The sequence below is a fragment of the Carassius carassius genome, chromosome 8 (assembly GCF_963082965.1).
Source record: "Carassius carassius chromosome 8, fCarCar2.1, whole genome shotgun sequence".
In the NCBI taxonomy this organism is placed as follows: domain Eukaryota; kingdom Metazoa; phylum Chordata; class Actinopteri; order Cypriniformes; family Cyprinidae; genus Carassius; species Carassius carassius.
The window spans coordinates 3,616,444-3,633,210 of NC_081762.1; the positions used below are offsets into that span (position 1 = coordinate 3,616,444).

The 16,767-nt window shown below is 36.3% G+C and overlaps 1 protein-coding gene across 1 annotated transcript in view; it reads right to left on the reverse strand.

Moving 5' to 3' along the window:
• Positions 1-7,928: 7,928 nt before the first annotated feature.
• LOC132144994 (serine/threonine-protein phosphatase 6 regulatory ankyrin repeat subunit C-like) overlaps positions 7,929-16,767 on the reverse strand; it is a 44,546-nt gene continuing 35,707 nt past the window's right edge. Inside the window, exons 20-29 of the mRNA XM_059555648.1 lie at positions 16,505-16,606; positions 16,335-16,433; positions 16,076-16,240; positions 13,810-13,917; positions 13,535-13,732; positions 13,128-13,334; positions 12,269-12,726; positions 9,854-10,752; positions 8,827-8,964; positions 7,929-8,318 (exon numbers count right to left, since the gene is read on the reverse strand). Coding sequence (XP_059411631.1) covers positions 8,185-8,318; positions 8,827-8,964; positions 9,854-10,752; positions 12,269-12,726; positions 13,128-13,334; positions 13,535-13,732; positions 13,810-13,917; positions 16,076-16,240; positions 16,335-16,433; positions 16,505-16,606 — 2,508 coding nt within the window. The 3' untranslated portion in view covers positions 7,929-8,184. The remainder of the gene's footprint in view (positions 8,319-8,826; positions 8,965-9,853; positions 10,753-12,268; positions 12,727-13,127; positions 13,335-13,534; positions 13,733-13,809; positions 13,918-16,075; positions 16,241-16,334; positions 16,434-16,504; positions 16,607-16,767) is intronic.

Below are 16,767 nucleotides of genomic sequence, written 5' to 3' on the forward strand. Positions count from 1 at the left end.
AATATATGACTACCTGCATAATTGAAGCATTCAGCATGTGCAAAACAGTTCATGAAGGGAGAAAAACGTACCAGATACTTGAGAAAAACTGATATATTAATGTGTTTAACTTTAAAAGCAAACAAACAATGAAAAGTAGAGGTTAAAAACAAGACATTAAAAGGGTGACAGATAACTAGTATGCTTATTGTTGTGTATATTAGTGATATTCGTGCATTATTTGTCATCAGAAAAGTATTTACATTCTTTAGAAAGCAACTTCTTTATAGCCTTATTCCACAAATCAAATGTACATTATTAACATTTTGAAGGAAACGATGCCCTCTTGTGGTAAATTTAATGTCACACACTCAAACAGATGTTCACTTGTTAAGATCTAAAACAAATGTTCATTAAAAACACTAAATATCATATCATTTTATGTAATTATTTAATTTGAAAAATAATTTGAGAAATATTTATTCACATTAACAATTTTATATACATTAAATACTTTTTATTACATTTTTATTAAAATATTTAAATTCAATAGGACTGAATGTTCTTAAGGGTTTACAATGATTTTACTGTAATTTTATGAAACATTTATTTACTCAAGTAGCAATTTGTATTGACATAAGCTGAAACATTTCTATTATAAAAAATTCCATGATTTTCTTTTCCAGGTCTTAAAAAAAATCTGAATGTGATTTTATGATATGTATATGATATGATTATAAAAATATGAATCTTGATTTTTATTTTATTTTTTTTGGTTGCTCTAATTCATTTAAATGAATATTCCTCAGAATTTATATTTTATCACCAATACATTTTAAAAATAGCCATTTCTATTGCTATAACTAGAAAATATTCTATGGAATATAAAAAATTCCATGACTCGACTTTATTTATATTTGATTAATTTCCAGCACAAGTCTAGAAATCACACTTCTGAAATCCAGATTTTCAGAACAAACGCTGCTTTTTAAAAAATAAAAATAGAAGTTGTCAAGGGAACAAATTAAAATAAGTAATGCACCTTCTTATTATTACAATTTAATGTTTCCTTGCTGAATAAAAGAATCAATTGCTGTATATATATTTTTTATATTATATATAAAAAATAATGATGTCTAAGTTTTCTCAAAAGAAAAGCCACAGAGCAGCCACCGCATGAAGCTTTCCACAGCTTTCTAGAAATGACATATTCTTCTGTGTTTGATTTTGAGAGAGTTTGTACTCCTGTTCGCTGACGTCTCTCTGCTCCGAGACTCTTTCCCACCGTGTTTCAGAGCTTTAATCAAATATGTAAAAGAATCTCAGATCTCTTTCATCAGCTCAGACTCCAGCCGTTTAACTCTGTCTGATCTTTACATACGAGGAGGTTGATCCTTTAGATTCTGTCTCATGTAACTTCATGTTACGCTCTGCAATTCAATTTCCCAAATGATTCAGTCAGTGGGAGGATCTGACTGTAATATCCCATGGAATATAAAACATCAACATCCAATGGTTTGATGTTAAACACTCAACATTAAATACATTTCAAACCTATGTATATTTATAAGTAAAGAAAAGGGTCTGAGTGGACATCAGTTGCTTTCTTTTGTTTTTAACTCAAATGAAGCCTCTTTGAAATCTCAACAATCTCCATCACTCATACAGATAAAGAAAGAGCATCTCTCAGTATAGCAATCTCCACTCTTTTTGTCTTGTGTCTCTTTCTCTCTCTTCAGCAGCTGATCTGTCCTGAAGTGAGTCTGGCTGTTCTGTTCTGTTCTGTAGGGCTGTTCTTCATTACCATTTGAGTGTGCGGTCAAAAACTAGCTTAGAGCACTATCTGCAGTTACAAACTAAGCTTAGGATCAGAAAACACTAAATGTAACAGTTTGCAACAAGCACAACAAAACTTACCGATTTAAGGCAACTTGTGACACATGTCGGGGTACAGGCTCTTTCGTGTTTTAGTGTAAATCCGCTTCAGAAACATTGACAACTTAATTACTAATGGGTTTAAAGCTTATAAAAAGTAAATTACTAAGTAAAAAATATTTATCTGACTTACCACAACAATATTTCCGTCAGACCATCAATTTAAATCAGCAGACGGGGATCAGTCTCTTCTCGACCGTTGGAATTCAAAAACGTGCACTGCACTCGCGAGACGCACAAATGCAAACAATTTGTTTACTTTGTAAAATTAATGAAAACAATGAGTTTATTACTTCTTTTAGTTTATGTTTGGTGTTCAACAGATAAAAAAAATTAATCCATAAAGCAAAACTGTTAAGTTGTGGTACATAATTTCACATAAATGACAAAGAGCAGCAAACAAGGCTATAAGTAAGGAGCCATTCACATATCGTGTCTTTTGCGCGCTCAAGTTCGTTATTTCAAATGTAGGCGCGCGGTAATGCGCGCTCATAATAACTTTTCAAAATGCCGCAAGCGCACCGCAGGTCGTGAGACAAGAACCAACCAATCAGCTTCATCCTTTCCCATGACAACTCAGCCAATATGAAGGAACAGCTGATCATAGCTGTATTGATAGGCATTTTTAATTAATTTAGTAGCTAGTTCTAATTACGTTTTCCACGCGTGTTTAGGTGTGATATGTGAACTCGTATTTTTTAATGATGTGCCTTTTAACAGTATCAAGTATATTCAAAAACTAAACAAATCGTGCCTAAAAAGTGCACGCATCTAGGCTAATGTAAAGTTACATGATTAAGTCATACTAGTGCGCGTGTGGATTTTGAGTGCGTTCTTGCATTATTCGGTGTATTCAAATGCATTTATGAATGCATGTGAATGATCACAAAATTCAAGATATGGGGTTTAAAAAATGTATATATTTATATAATTTTATGTAGTTAATCAATATAACACGAAGAGTGCCATTTCAGTTTTTCTCCAAAAATCTGCATGATTTAAATGTGATATTAAGTTACACCAAACAATAATTTAATTACAAATACAAAATGTTGCAGAATAATGTAATATATGAATGAATAATAGCCTAAAGAAAATTTGTGCCAAAAGGGTTCTTTCTTGTCATTGTAGAACCTTTTTAGCATAAAAGGTTATTTGGAGTTGAGTAAAGAACCCTATGGTTCTATATAGAACCCCAATGAACCCTTTTTTCTAAGAGTGTGTTGTCATAACGTTCACCTTGGAGATTGAAAATGTTTCTTTTTTGAGACCACAGGAGCCCAAATTCAGACCCAGAACAATAAAACCCACAGAAGAAGCCGGAGAGCTCAGCCAGCGCGCAGCTTCTGAAGAGCGGCTGCACAGGTTCTGATGACGACACAACTGATCCACGATTGGCTGGATTCACTGATGACACCGATGACGTGCGTTTCAAGTTTATTGCGAGTCGACTTCAGTTTCAGAAATTCTCATATGGACTTTTAAAACAGTTCAATACACTTTTATTTCGTCTTCATCTTATAAATCATATTTATAAAAATATTGTTTTACTGTATTTACTTTATTGTTAATATAAAGTTTGTGTATGTTTATTTTGCATGACTTTCTTTTTTAGCATAACCTATTCAAATGAGCATTTTTAATAACTAAAATGTTAATCTTAAAAACATACAATCTAATGTGGTCATAAATGTATGCTCCTATACAAATGATACATAATACATTATGTTCCTCCATTTGTTTGGCTTCTTCATATTGTCTAGTTTATTTTGCTGTGTTTATACTTCACCTGCATGTGGTTAGCAAACTGCTAACAATTTGCTGTAACTTCAACTTAACAACTTGACAACATTCTGTTCACTTTCAAATAGTTGGTCTAAATCACAATATAAATCCAACAGAATTGTGCTTTTCTGTATATGAAAATCAGTGGTGTTATGTTTAAAATGTTAAAAAGAGCTCAGCAGGAGGGTACTGTAAATCTTGTTGGTGAAACCTTCTTAAAAAACACATACCATTACCCACCAGGGAATTTTTTTATAGGTTACTTTTATCATTTTGTATTAGCAGAAACACCCATGTCATACTGCTAAAGTATATATCCAATATGTTATCTTGTCTTGGAAGACACTCTTCCAAAACACCACTTATACACACATCTTAAACGCGATCAAGTAAGCAAACGCCATGTGATCTGCCATGACTGACGTAATTGCAGCAAACTACGGGAGCCACAACGTGTCCGGCTTCATATCTCCGTTTCGTTTGCAGCTCCTCCCCACCTGCACGCGGCTACTCTCGCCGATCGGTTGCATCCCGCCACAGCCGACGTCGAACACACCTTATGTCGTGACGCTGTGACGCAATCGCACTTCACATCCGCACCTCGGAGTCCACACACTTCAGTTTGGGACACCCTTCGTCGCGCTCCTGTGACGCATTCGCACTTCAAATGCGCACTTCGGAGTCCATGCACTTAGGTTTGGGACACAGCTTTCGTAGCGGGTTCGCGAATCATTTGAATCAATTCGGGAGTTCGTAGCGGGATCGCGAATCATTTGAGTCAGTTCGGGAGTTCGTAGCGGGATCACGAATCATTTGAGTCAGTTCGAGAGTTCGTAGCGGGTTCGCGAATCATTTGAGTCAGTTCGGGGTTCGTAGCGGGATCGCGAATCATTTGAGTCAGTTCGGGAGTTCGTAGCGAGATCGCGAATCATTTGAGTCAGTTCGGGAGTTCGTAGCGGGATCGCGAATCATTTGAGTCAGCTCGGGAGTTCGTAGCGGGATCGCGAATCATTTGAGTCAGCTCGGGAGTTCGTAGCGGGTTCGCGAATCATTTGAGTCAGTTCGGGGTTCGCGAATCATTTGAGTCAGTTCGGGAGTTCGTAGCGGGATCGCGAATCATTTGAGTCAGTTCGGGAGTTCATGGCGGGTTCGCGAATCATTTGAGTCAGTTCGGGTTTCGCGAATCATTTGAGTCAGTTCGGGAGTTCGTAGCGGGATCGCGAATCATTTGAGTCAGTTCGGGAGTTCGTAGCGGGATCGCGAATCATTTGAATCAATTCAGAAGTTCGTAGCGGGATCGCGAATCATTTGAGTCAGTTCGGGGTTCGCGAATCATTTGAGTCAGTTCGGAACTCCCAGTTCGGGAGTTCGTAGCAGGATCGCGAATCACTTGAATCACACCTTTTTTATTTTAGATACAAAAAAACAAAAAAACAGTGTCGGTGTTGTATCAGACACGTGCAATTAACATTAGGCTATATGAAAAACAAGCTCAAACGGAGTTAACAAGGTCTTGTGTTTTGTCCGCATCTGAGGAAAGTGCAGCGCATTATATGCCATTATCACCTTCTACAGGTTTGGATATAACGTGTATTTATATATTTTTTTTATAATAGTATGACATATATTTACATAAAATTATATTGGTTTTTGCTCTATATCTTTTAATAATTTAAACAAGATTTAAATGCTTAGTTTTATGATCAAAACATAATGCAATGCAATACAGTGAATGTATTGCAATCAGTGAAAAAAATAAATGTTCCTCTAACTCCTGATGCATCATATTTGACTCATTTTAACACTTACAAAAAATTATAAAAAGATAAATGATACATGGGTAATCAAGCAAACCTAAGTTTCTTATATTATAACTATATAAGGTATTCTTAAAGCTTTCTCAGCAAAAAGACACGTGAAGCACAAGCTACAGATCTTAGTTTGTACAATTTTACTAAAATTACTTTTACTTGCTAAAAAAAAGTCCAAGCTATCAATCAGAGACAGAAGGCATGTAGTAGATTGTGTGACAAGTTTTTCAGCAAAGTTTTGATCATGTTCATGATTCAGAGGCTTTAGGAACTCTGATCAAATATGATACAGTAGTCTTTATAGGGTTAAATGTGTGAGAATATGATAGCCTTTACAATTTGATCCACATTGTTTTTATTTCTGTTTTCATGACAGACAAATTGTAGAACTAACAAACATGATTTAACGCTGTTGACAACATAGTTGTACTATAGTAAAACAATAACAACAGTATGACGTTTGCCGAGATCATGTCAGATACACCATAACTTGTCAAATCTGAATCATATGAAAGCTCAGATCTTTTGCTCGATGTTATATCATGTAAAAAGAGCTCAAATGGCAGTGACCGACAATTAAAGGCAGTCAGGAGCAGTTATAAAGTTAGTAATGAAGTATTTACAGTAGTATGTTTTGGTAATATGAGTTTGAAGTAATGAACAGCTTTGAGCATAATGTTATAATTATGATCTTGAAACTGAATTATGGTGATTCTGACATGACATGAATGCAGCTTGAACAAAAACATGTTGTGAGCCCTGAAAACACTTTCATTTAATTTCTATAAAGGTATTATACTGTTATATGTACCTATATTTAGCGCGCATCTTTCACATGTTAATTTCATTAGTTTGTATAAAAACAAAAACAAAAAGGAACAAATAAAAGATACTCTTCCATGTCGATAAAACAAAAACATAATACTGTAAAACATATTCCTTGCAGTGCTTTAGTGTTTTCTCCAAGGTTTTCAACTTCCTACTTGAGAAGTGCTTTTGGTCACTTCTTTGTGTTAAGTGAACACTTGAAAAACAAATGCAAGCATTACAGTCGGCTTCCTTATACAGCATGTCATCTTTCTAGCTTTAGCCCATAAAACATATTTATGATTGTAAGAGTTATCTATACAGTAGGAATACAACAATAACAAGCATGTACACTACCTTCCACAGTCTGGGGTCTGTAAGATTGTTAAGATTTTTTTAAAGAAATGAATACTGTTATTCAGCAAATATGCATTAGACTGATCAGAAGTGACAGTTATAGACATTTATAATGTTGCAAAAGATTTCTGTTTCAATTAACTCAGAATGGTACAAACATTTTTGGCATTTGGAATGTGAACACACAAAAATTTGAGGGCTTGATTGGAGCAGGCTAAGTGGTCATAAAAAAAAAAATCATCACATTTGTGGTCTTCGGTCAGAAATGACCAACCATAGGAAATGAATGTGAAAATTGACAAAAACACAAACATTTATCGAATAGAAATCTACCACAATGCAGATTATGCACAATGCATTCAAATGAATTGATATGGCTATAACCATATAGTCATAACGAGTCACAAAACTGTAACAAGAAGTTGAAATCAGATCAGACCCAGAAGGCTAAAGCTCTGATAAAACATTCCTGTTCATTTTTGTTACATTTTAATAGAATTTGTAGATTTAAAAATTTATTATGTTTTGTGTAACAAAATGCTTTCTCTGTGTTCAAGTTTGACTGTAGTAATAATTCAAAAACTGACGCTTTAAATTAACATATCCAAACCCACAATAATAAAAATAAGTATATATGTCTAAAACAATTTGAATATTTATAGCCCTTTAATATAGAGCTTCATGTGAAACTAAGGGCTAAATAATAGAATTGAAGATGTTTTTCTTACTTTACTCCCAACAGACAGCACTAATCTGGCTTTAAAAATTTGATTTTAAAGGCATTGTCTCTATTTTAACATGCAATACTGCCATAATTGAAAAGTACTAGAAAATATTTGAAGAAAAACATATTGTATTATTTTCAATGGGAAAAACTGATCATAATTATTGCATTAATATAAAAAAAATATAAAAAAGTTAGGTATCACTTTTGACTGTGAAGACCACAAGTGTGACTCCCAAATAAGGAGCACCAGAGGGTTAAATGCTATTCTTTTTAACTTTTTATTCATCAAAGAATCCTGAAAATAATGTATCACAGTTTCCACAAAAATATTGGGCAGCACAACTATTTTCAACATTGATAATAATCAGAAATGTTTCTTGAGCAGTTAATCAGTATATTTGACTGATTTTTGAAGATCGTGTGACACTGAAGACTGAAAAATACAGCTGCACATCACAGAAATAAATTACATTTCACAATATTTTTACATAGAAAACAGTTGTAATATTTTACAATTTCTCGTTTCTTTTTTTAACAAACAAATGCTGACTTGATTTTGATTTAAAAAATCTTACTGACCCCAAACTTTTGACCCCTAGTGTGAATAACATCTTTGCTGACAGTGATTAGTGAGGAGCGAATATCAGATAAAGGAACATGCTGTGACATGCTAAAGCTAACGGTGTTAATTAAACAGGAAGCCGAAGTGATGTGGGCTCAGGTGGATGGACTGATGTTCATAGGGAGTGCTAATTCATCTGTCATGGTGAAACCATCGGTCATTCATTCGTCTCTCTCTGGCGGGGATCTGTCCCTCTGTCTGCGCTGGGCTGAAAACTGCTGGACCACAGACGACCAATCCACAACGTTCTCCACGCGCACCTGTCCTCCAGACATGGACAGCACCACCTGACCACCTGCATGTATGCATGTATGATTGTATTCATTTAATCATTCATTCAGTCAATAGCAAACTCATAGTGGTAGAAATTAAAATAATCATAATAACAATAAAACTTCAATAAATAAATGATAATAGAATAATTATCATAGTATTTTTTATTACAACAGTTTTTGAACTGAACATTTTGAAGTAAAAGACTGATATAGAACTTTCTTGTAAAATGTACTTTACTAAACTTGATTTACAATATTTTTACAGAGCATTATATAATATAACATAATATGATAATTTATGTAGTTATTTGAATGCGGCAAAGGCTATTTATATGGTATACTAGTAGGAGAAATCAAAATAATCTTAATAGCAATAAAACTTATAACAGCAATATAAAAAAAATACAGCAACTATTTAGTTTTCTTTTTCTATGTGATATTTTACCAAAAATCTAAAGTTAGCTTAAAATTGACCCAATAAATTAATCTTCTACCAAAGAAGAGGAGGCAGTGAACTTGTGTACTTGCCCTCGGGAAGGATCTGCGTCCTCTTGTTTCCTCTGACAGATGCTTGAGCCAGCAGCTCTAGAGAGCGAGAGCCTGTCAAACCTTCAGTGTCTTCATTCTCATTCATCTCATTACGACACTTCACAGAGCAGATCTTCCCTGAGCACAACGGGAATGAGAAACTGATGTAAACATAGAATACTAAAAAAACTAATCAAAATTGTTTGAGATGTCAACTTAAAATTTAAAGAGAAAAGACAAAAACTGCAAGATGTAAACTTGCTAAATAATTTCAATTGTGAGATGTAAAATGTAAAACTCTGAGGAAAAAAGTCAAAACAGAGATGTAAACTTAGAATTCTGATTAAAAAACGTTAGAATTGTGAGATGTAAAATTAGAATTCTGAAAGAAAATTAAAGAATGCAAGATGTAAACTCAAAATTCTGAGAAAAAAAGACTAAATTGTGAGATGCTGCCTTAAAATTCTAAAAAGAAAAAGTAAATAATGAGAGATGTAAACTTAGAATTCTGAGAAAAGAACATTACAGTTGTGAAACGTAAACTCAAAATTCTCAGGAAAAAAGTCAGAATTGTGGGATGTAAAAATAGAATTGTGAGAAAATTCAAAACTGCGAGATGTAAACTCAGAATTCTGAAAAAAATAAGGTTGAAATTATGAGATGTTACGTTAAAATATTAAAAAATAAGTCAAAATTGTGAGAAGTAAACTTAGAATTCCGAGAATTTTTTAAGTTCCTCAGTCAGAACTTAAACTTAGAATTCTGATAGAAAATTGATAGAAAATTAAAAAGTGCAAGATGTAAACTAAGAGTTCTGAAAAAAAAAAAATTAAATTGATGTACATTCAAAATTCTAAGGAAAAGTCAGAATTGCAAGATGTAATTTAGTCATGTGATGATAACTTGCAAAATACAAGATATAAACTCACAATTGCAAAAAAAAAAAAAAAGTTATTTTGCTTTGCTGGACACAAGTTTCCACAGTAACAGGCAAACGATCTCTATATGAAAAGATAAAAAGTCCTACCTGCACGTTTGCAGAGGACCTTGATGGAGTAGAACAGGTTGGTGAACAAGTTGAAAGGAGATGGAACTCCAGATTTGCGGCTCATATCGCGGATCAGAACGGCGCGGCCAAACTTCCACTCCGTGTCGGACTGAGCCTGGATGCGCTGGTACGTGTCGCTCATCATGGCGATGAGCAGGTTGATCAACACAATGCATGTCACCACCAGATACACACCAAACACCATCTTAGCCAAAACGGCTGTGGCGGGAGGCGAGCGCTCCAAGTCAGGAATTTTATCCGGTTCGGATAAACCAAACAAGGCGAAGAAGAGCAGCACAGACATGTTTAAAGGATCCGGAACCGTCACATTACCAGTACTGTTGTCCGAATCTCGAGGATACAGCGGCTGACACAAAGCGGTGAGACTCAGCGTGAAGGCAGTGTGGAACAATATTAGGATCACAGCGAACCGACACAGATCCTTCATCAGGTCTCGGATGATTATGGCCCATGGGCCGAATAAGTGGTGGAAGGTGAGGAACTCCAGCAGCTGGATGAATGCCAGCATCATCGCCACGGCCAGCAGGACGTTTCGGGCGAACAGGCAGTGCAGATGGAACGGCGGCCACCATTGGGTGAAGACCGCCAGCAGGTGGCACAGCAGAGCCGCGGCGGAGAAGCCCAGGAGAAGAAGACGAATCCACGCTAATCCGGTGCGCTCACCTGGAAACGTCAGCTCAGATACCAGTATCCCCCAGAGCCAGATCAGCAGCAGACACTCAGACCAGCCGGGAACCAGGCGGCCCTCGGACAGGGGACTCACGGGCGGATACACGATCGTCAGGATGAACAGAGCCAGCAGGAAGACGTGTGACACCAGGTGACTCATGAACTTCACGATTGGGATGGTGTTAAAGCTGAGTGGAGATTAAAGCAATCAGTTACAAACATTTCTCCTCAAGCGAGACACACTGCCAGTATAAAGTTTGGAGACATGTGACTGAATTTATGTTTCTGCATTCTGTAACTTTAGGCGCTCAATCGGTTGCTGAAGAACACTGTAGCTGGAGCTATCTCACTGTTTATGTCTATGAAGACTCATGCAGGTACTGGACTACTCCTAAAACAGTCCGGATATAACACTTATTATTGGTGTAAAATAAAAATAAAGCCCCTCCCACTATTCAATATTCTGTATCAGTTGTAAATACATCACTGTACTGAAATTAATTCAGACTAAATTGAAATAATACAAAATAAAATTAAATAAAATTAAATGCAAATATTAGATTCAAAGCAAACTTAGACAAACTTATACAATTAGAAATGTTGCTTTGGCAACTAACTGAAAAAAAGTACTTAAATGCCAAATTTACTAAATCTTAAATTGAAATAAAAATAGTTAGAGTAGATAGCTGAATAGAAATGAAAATAGTCAAAAGCACATGAAATTACTACAAATTAAGCTAAAATTAAAATGAAACCTGAAAATATAAAACAAAAGCTAAAATATTATTAAATATCATTTTAGTTTATAAATAATTCTAAATTGAACATAAAATAAAAGATAAATATTACATGAGAAATTAAAAAAGTTGCCTTGGCAACTAAAATTACTGAAATAAAAATAATATTTTTAAGCTAAATGGAAATATATAAAATATAAGTAACAAAAAGATAAGTAATAAAAAAGACAAACAACAAAAAATATTTATACTAAAATTAAAATGAAAATTAAAAAAAATATATATATAATAATACAATACAAAATACTAAAGTAACACTTTTCAAGGCTTTGCTGTATGAATCAACAAGGACATTCAATTTAATCAAAAGTGACAGTAAAGACATTTATAATCTTATAATTTTTTTTCTATTTTAACTAAATGCTGTTCTTTTGAACTTTCGGTCACACTTTATTTTAAGGTCCAGTTTTCACTATTAACAAACCATTAACTACATATTTTGCTTCAATAAACTCCTAATTTGCTGCTTATTAATAGTTAGTTAGGTAGATGTTAAGTTAAGGTATTATGTAGAATATGGTCAAGCAGAATGTGCTTTATAAATACTAAAAACAGCCAATATGTTATTAATAGGTATGCTAATATTGGTCCTTATACTGAAGTGCTCCAAACTTTCCAGTCATCAAAGAATGCTGAAACTAATCATGGTTTTAAACAGCACAACTGTTTTCAACATTGATAATAATCAGAAATGTCTGTTGAGCAGTAAATCAGTATATTAGACTGATTTCTGAAGCTCATGTGACACTGAAGACTGGAGGATTGATGCTGAAAATACAGCTGCACATCACAGGAATAAATTAAATTCTACTATATATTCACATAGAAGACCAATATTCCCAATCCCCAATCCCAATTGATCAAATAAATGCAGTCCTGGTGAGAAGTTTTCTGTGTAAGAGTGTACCTGTGTCTGAGTGGCAGTGAGAGCGTCACCCACAGCGGAGGGAAGAGCAGCAGACAGAAGAACAGCAGCAGGATCTTCCATGAATCCCACTGCAGGCTTCCATGCCACACATCTGTCAGGTACGTCTGCACCGCCGGATGGGACACCACACCCTTCCGCTGGCCCTCGATCAGGCAGTCCAGCACGCTGGCGCCCCGGTGGTCCACGGCTCTGAGGATGGGGCCCGCACCGTGGCCCCCGGCAGAAGCGGCGAGGGTCAGGAGGTCAGAGGCCATGAGCTCACAGTGACACGCGGCGGCCTGCAGGTCGACGGAGCGCTCTTTCTCTCTGAGCGCGGCCAGAGTCAGAGCTCGAGACAGACGCACACACGTGTCCAGAGGAGCCGGAGAATGAAGAACCAACTCCTCCAGAGCCACATTATCATTCATCCGGCCGCACACCATCAGATTGAACACAAACTACAGACAGAACGCAAAACAAAACCTGCTGAAGGATCAACTTTGAATTGGTTTATTTTCAGTAGTAGTCATCTGCTCATTAAGATTTAAATGAAAGCATCGACCCTGTCATCATATGAAACAAACAATACAGCTGTATCAAACTAAATCTACAGAAAAACTGTGATGTAATAATTCAAATTAACCATTGTAAAAAACTATTATATGTACAGATAAAATAATATAAAAACACATTGGCACTTTTACCACTGAGGCAAAATTACAAACAAACAAAAAATTACAGAGCATTAAAAAATATGACTTTTTAACTGAGGTGGACTTAAAACAAGCTTCACATAATCCAGTTTTAATATAAGTGATGTGCCTCAGTGTTTCACACATAGTGTATGATTGAGTCTGACCTTCTTGTCTTCCAGCAGTCGGAGGATGTTCTTCTCTCGTCTCAGCAGGAAGATGACGGTTTCCTCGTGGTTCTCCTGAGCGGCGTACTGCAGCGGCGTCCATCCGACCCGACATTCGACACACGGTGACGCCCCACTCTCCACCAGGAACGACACCGCCTCCAGACAACCGGCTTTAGCTGCGTAATGCAGCGCCGTCCAGCCACTCTGAAACACAGACCAAACGTACATCAGCTTTGTTGCTTTAAAAAAAAATTTCATATACATGATATTTCAGCTTTATTTATAGGGGTCATGACATGAGAAACCAAATTCCCCTTGATCTTTTAATACAGGAGAGGTCTTTGTACGTCTAGCACATCCTGCAAGTTTCATAACTTGAAATGTCCTCATCCTGTTCGTCTCACCGTGTCCGTGTGGTTGATATCCGCTCCCTGTCCCAGCAGGACTCTCACCATGGCCACGTGTCCGTGTGCGGCAGCCAGATGCAGACAGGTACATCCACGTTTGTCAGTCAGGTGCAGGAGAGACCCAGAACGGCTGAGCAGCAGCCCGACCACAGCCGTGTGTCCGCTCTGAGCCGCGAGGTGCAGAGGACTGGAGCCCTGAAACACATGACGGACGGTCAGTACTGCGCTCAAACATCATGCTTCACACCAGAGCAGTGCTTCTGATCTCTTGCCTGAATATTTGTTTCTGCATCGGCCTGAACACCAGGAGAATTCAGCAACAGACGAACCACGTTCTCATGACCGGACTGAGCCGCCAGGTGCAGAGGAGTGTAACCTGACTAAACACACACACACACACACACACACACTTCGTGCACTGATGATTCATTATCTTCACTATAAGTGCATTGTGGCTTTTGTGTCTGTAAAAGCAAATTACCTTAAGATATCGAGATTTATTTTGAGAGAATGTATCTTAAATATTCTTTACATAGACTGTTTAATGCTGTATGGAGGTGACATAAATGCATTTACTGTGCTAGGAAAATAATATTGTAGAAATAATATTATGAATTAATAACTGTGTAATATTGAATATATATATTTGATTATATTATATATTTTAAATATATTTAATTACAAATTGATTCATTACAAGATGAATGATTATTACAATATGAATACATAATATAAAATTAGTATTATATACATTGTATAATATTTTACTGTTGCACTGGGTCTTTATACAGAATTTAGAGCAGTTATAACATTTATTAAATAATGTTAAATAAAATGTAAAATGTTAGCTGTGTAACTCAATTATGAGTTATATTTCTATTTTTACTGCTGAACAAATACACAAACATTTGAAATAAAAAAAAATAGTAATGTTTTAAACATGAAATTATGAATATATAATCATGGACTGATTAAAAAGATCAATAACTATAAATATATTTAAAAGATAAACATAAGTAAATATACATTTTCATAATAAAGTTTGTTTTCTTTATTTTATGTATACAGAAATTGGAGCATAAATCCTACTCAGATTTATTTAGATTTAAAAAAGGGATTTAAAATTACAGTAAGTTCAATAACCTTTTCCCTTCTTTTTTTTTTTTATTCAAAAAACTGTACAAATTAATCCGATGTATTAGAATAACAATTAAAAACACTTGTGAGTTTGTTTCCCAGTGAAAGCTTAATTTCAAAGCAAGAATTCCCCAAATGAAGGAATCTAATTAAAAATGCTTTATTTGCTAATATGCATGTTCTGCAGTAGGGGTGGGACGATACAGGTACCTCACGATTCAATTCTGTGGCGATATGTGGTCCATGATATGATAATATCACGATTCGCGATATCTATGATATTCAATATATTGGAAGAAATTTCATCAACGATATATGTGGCTGAAAAGAAAAAGAAGGAATAAGGAAATTTTATGCATTTATTAATGCCAACATTTCCAACATTGTGCAAAGAAATATGCATTTGCATAATAACTCACTGCCTCCTGGTCTTAAATGTTAACACTGTACATCTAGACAGATAAAAGTGCATGAACATTACAAAACAACATGAAGATTAACATGTGTAAACCATAATACTGAAACGTCAGTAGTAAGTTACTGTAAACAGTGGACACATCAAGGCATATTCTTCTTGAGGAACGTTTAGCAGACCGGAGCGCACCCTCCACTTTGGCTCTGGTATCTGCATACAATGCAGGGATGACTTTGTCTGTAAAGTGCCGACGACTCGGTATCTCGTATCTCGGTTCCAGTGTTGTCAACATTCTGCAAAATCCATCATTCTCGACCACGCTTTAAGGGCGAAGGTCCTTGCAAATAAATTCGGCGATGGATTTAGTGATACTCTGTGCCCTCGGCCACCCAAAGGGGAGCTTTGCTTTGAACGCAGTAGTGATTGTCGGCTGACTTGGTTTGCCCTCATTATCACCTGAGAGTAGTTCACCGTTATAGCGAACGAGGTGCATTTGCAGATTCGTAGTGTTGCTGTTATATTTTATCTTTGCAAAGCAGTTCATGCAGATTGCATAGACTTTATCCAGTGCCTTTCCGTCGACTGTCTCATAAAACCCGAAGTGTCTCCACACTTTAGAGTGGAAACTAGCGGGTGGGTCTTTGATTAGTTTTTTATTGTTTTCCCCCATTCTTCTCGCTTCTCTTTTTTTCTGCAATTCTCTGTTGTTGTTAGTTAACTTGTGTTCTTCACCGGCTGCTGTTTGCACCACTTTACCCCTATTTACTCTAACAGCGCCCCCCGCAAACAGAATGGTAGATATTGGGTAGTGACAGTGACACTGACAACGGGTAAATTAATCATTTTGTGTTGTAATAAAATATCGATATTGGGCGTTAGTGTATCGATTATTTATTGCGACAGAGAGCACAACAATATATTGCAATATCGATTTTTTTTCCCACCCCTATTCTGCAGTGTAACTCTGAGTGAAAGTGTGGTGTCACCTCAGCTAACGGCTGTTGTCTCTTCACGTCATCTTTGCCGCCGCTGTTGCTGCTGCTGTTGTTGGGGAATTCACTGCGTATTATAGCTGGAACTTTAGTCAGGATCTCTCTCACAAAGTCCACCTGTCCGAAACAGGCTGCCACGTGCAGAGCCGTTAAACCCGTCTACACACACACACAGTTCACTGAATCATTACAGCACACAAGTTTTGTTCTGCTTGACCTTTATAAGCAGAGGTCATGTGTTCACATGCAGCACCTTGGAGCTCTGGATCTTCAGTGAAACGCTGCCTTTCAGCACCTCCAGAATATGAATGTGTCCATTCTTGGCAGCCAGATGTACGGCCGTCATGCCCTCCTGAAAGAGTCAGATGTATTAGAAATGATCATGTTAAATGTTCTCTGTCATAATTGGTCTGTCTAACTCACGGCGTCCTCCTCCGTCACTGATGCTCCAGCGTCCAGAAGAACTCTCACCACCTCAGTGTGACCCCCAGCAGCAGCCAGATGCAGCGGACACAAACCATTAGCCTGCAGAGTCAGAAAGAGCAGAAGATATACAGAGTGTTATAAACAACACTCAACACAACATTTAGCTTCATGAACTTAATACAATTAATAAACACTATATAGATATAAATAAAATATGTAAAACCATAAAAAAACATATTCATATATACAGGATGTGTGTG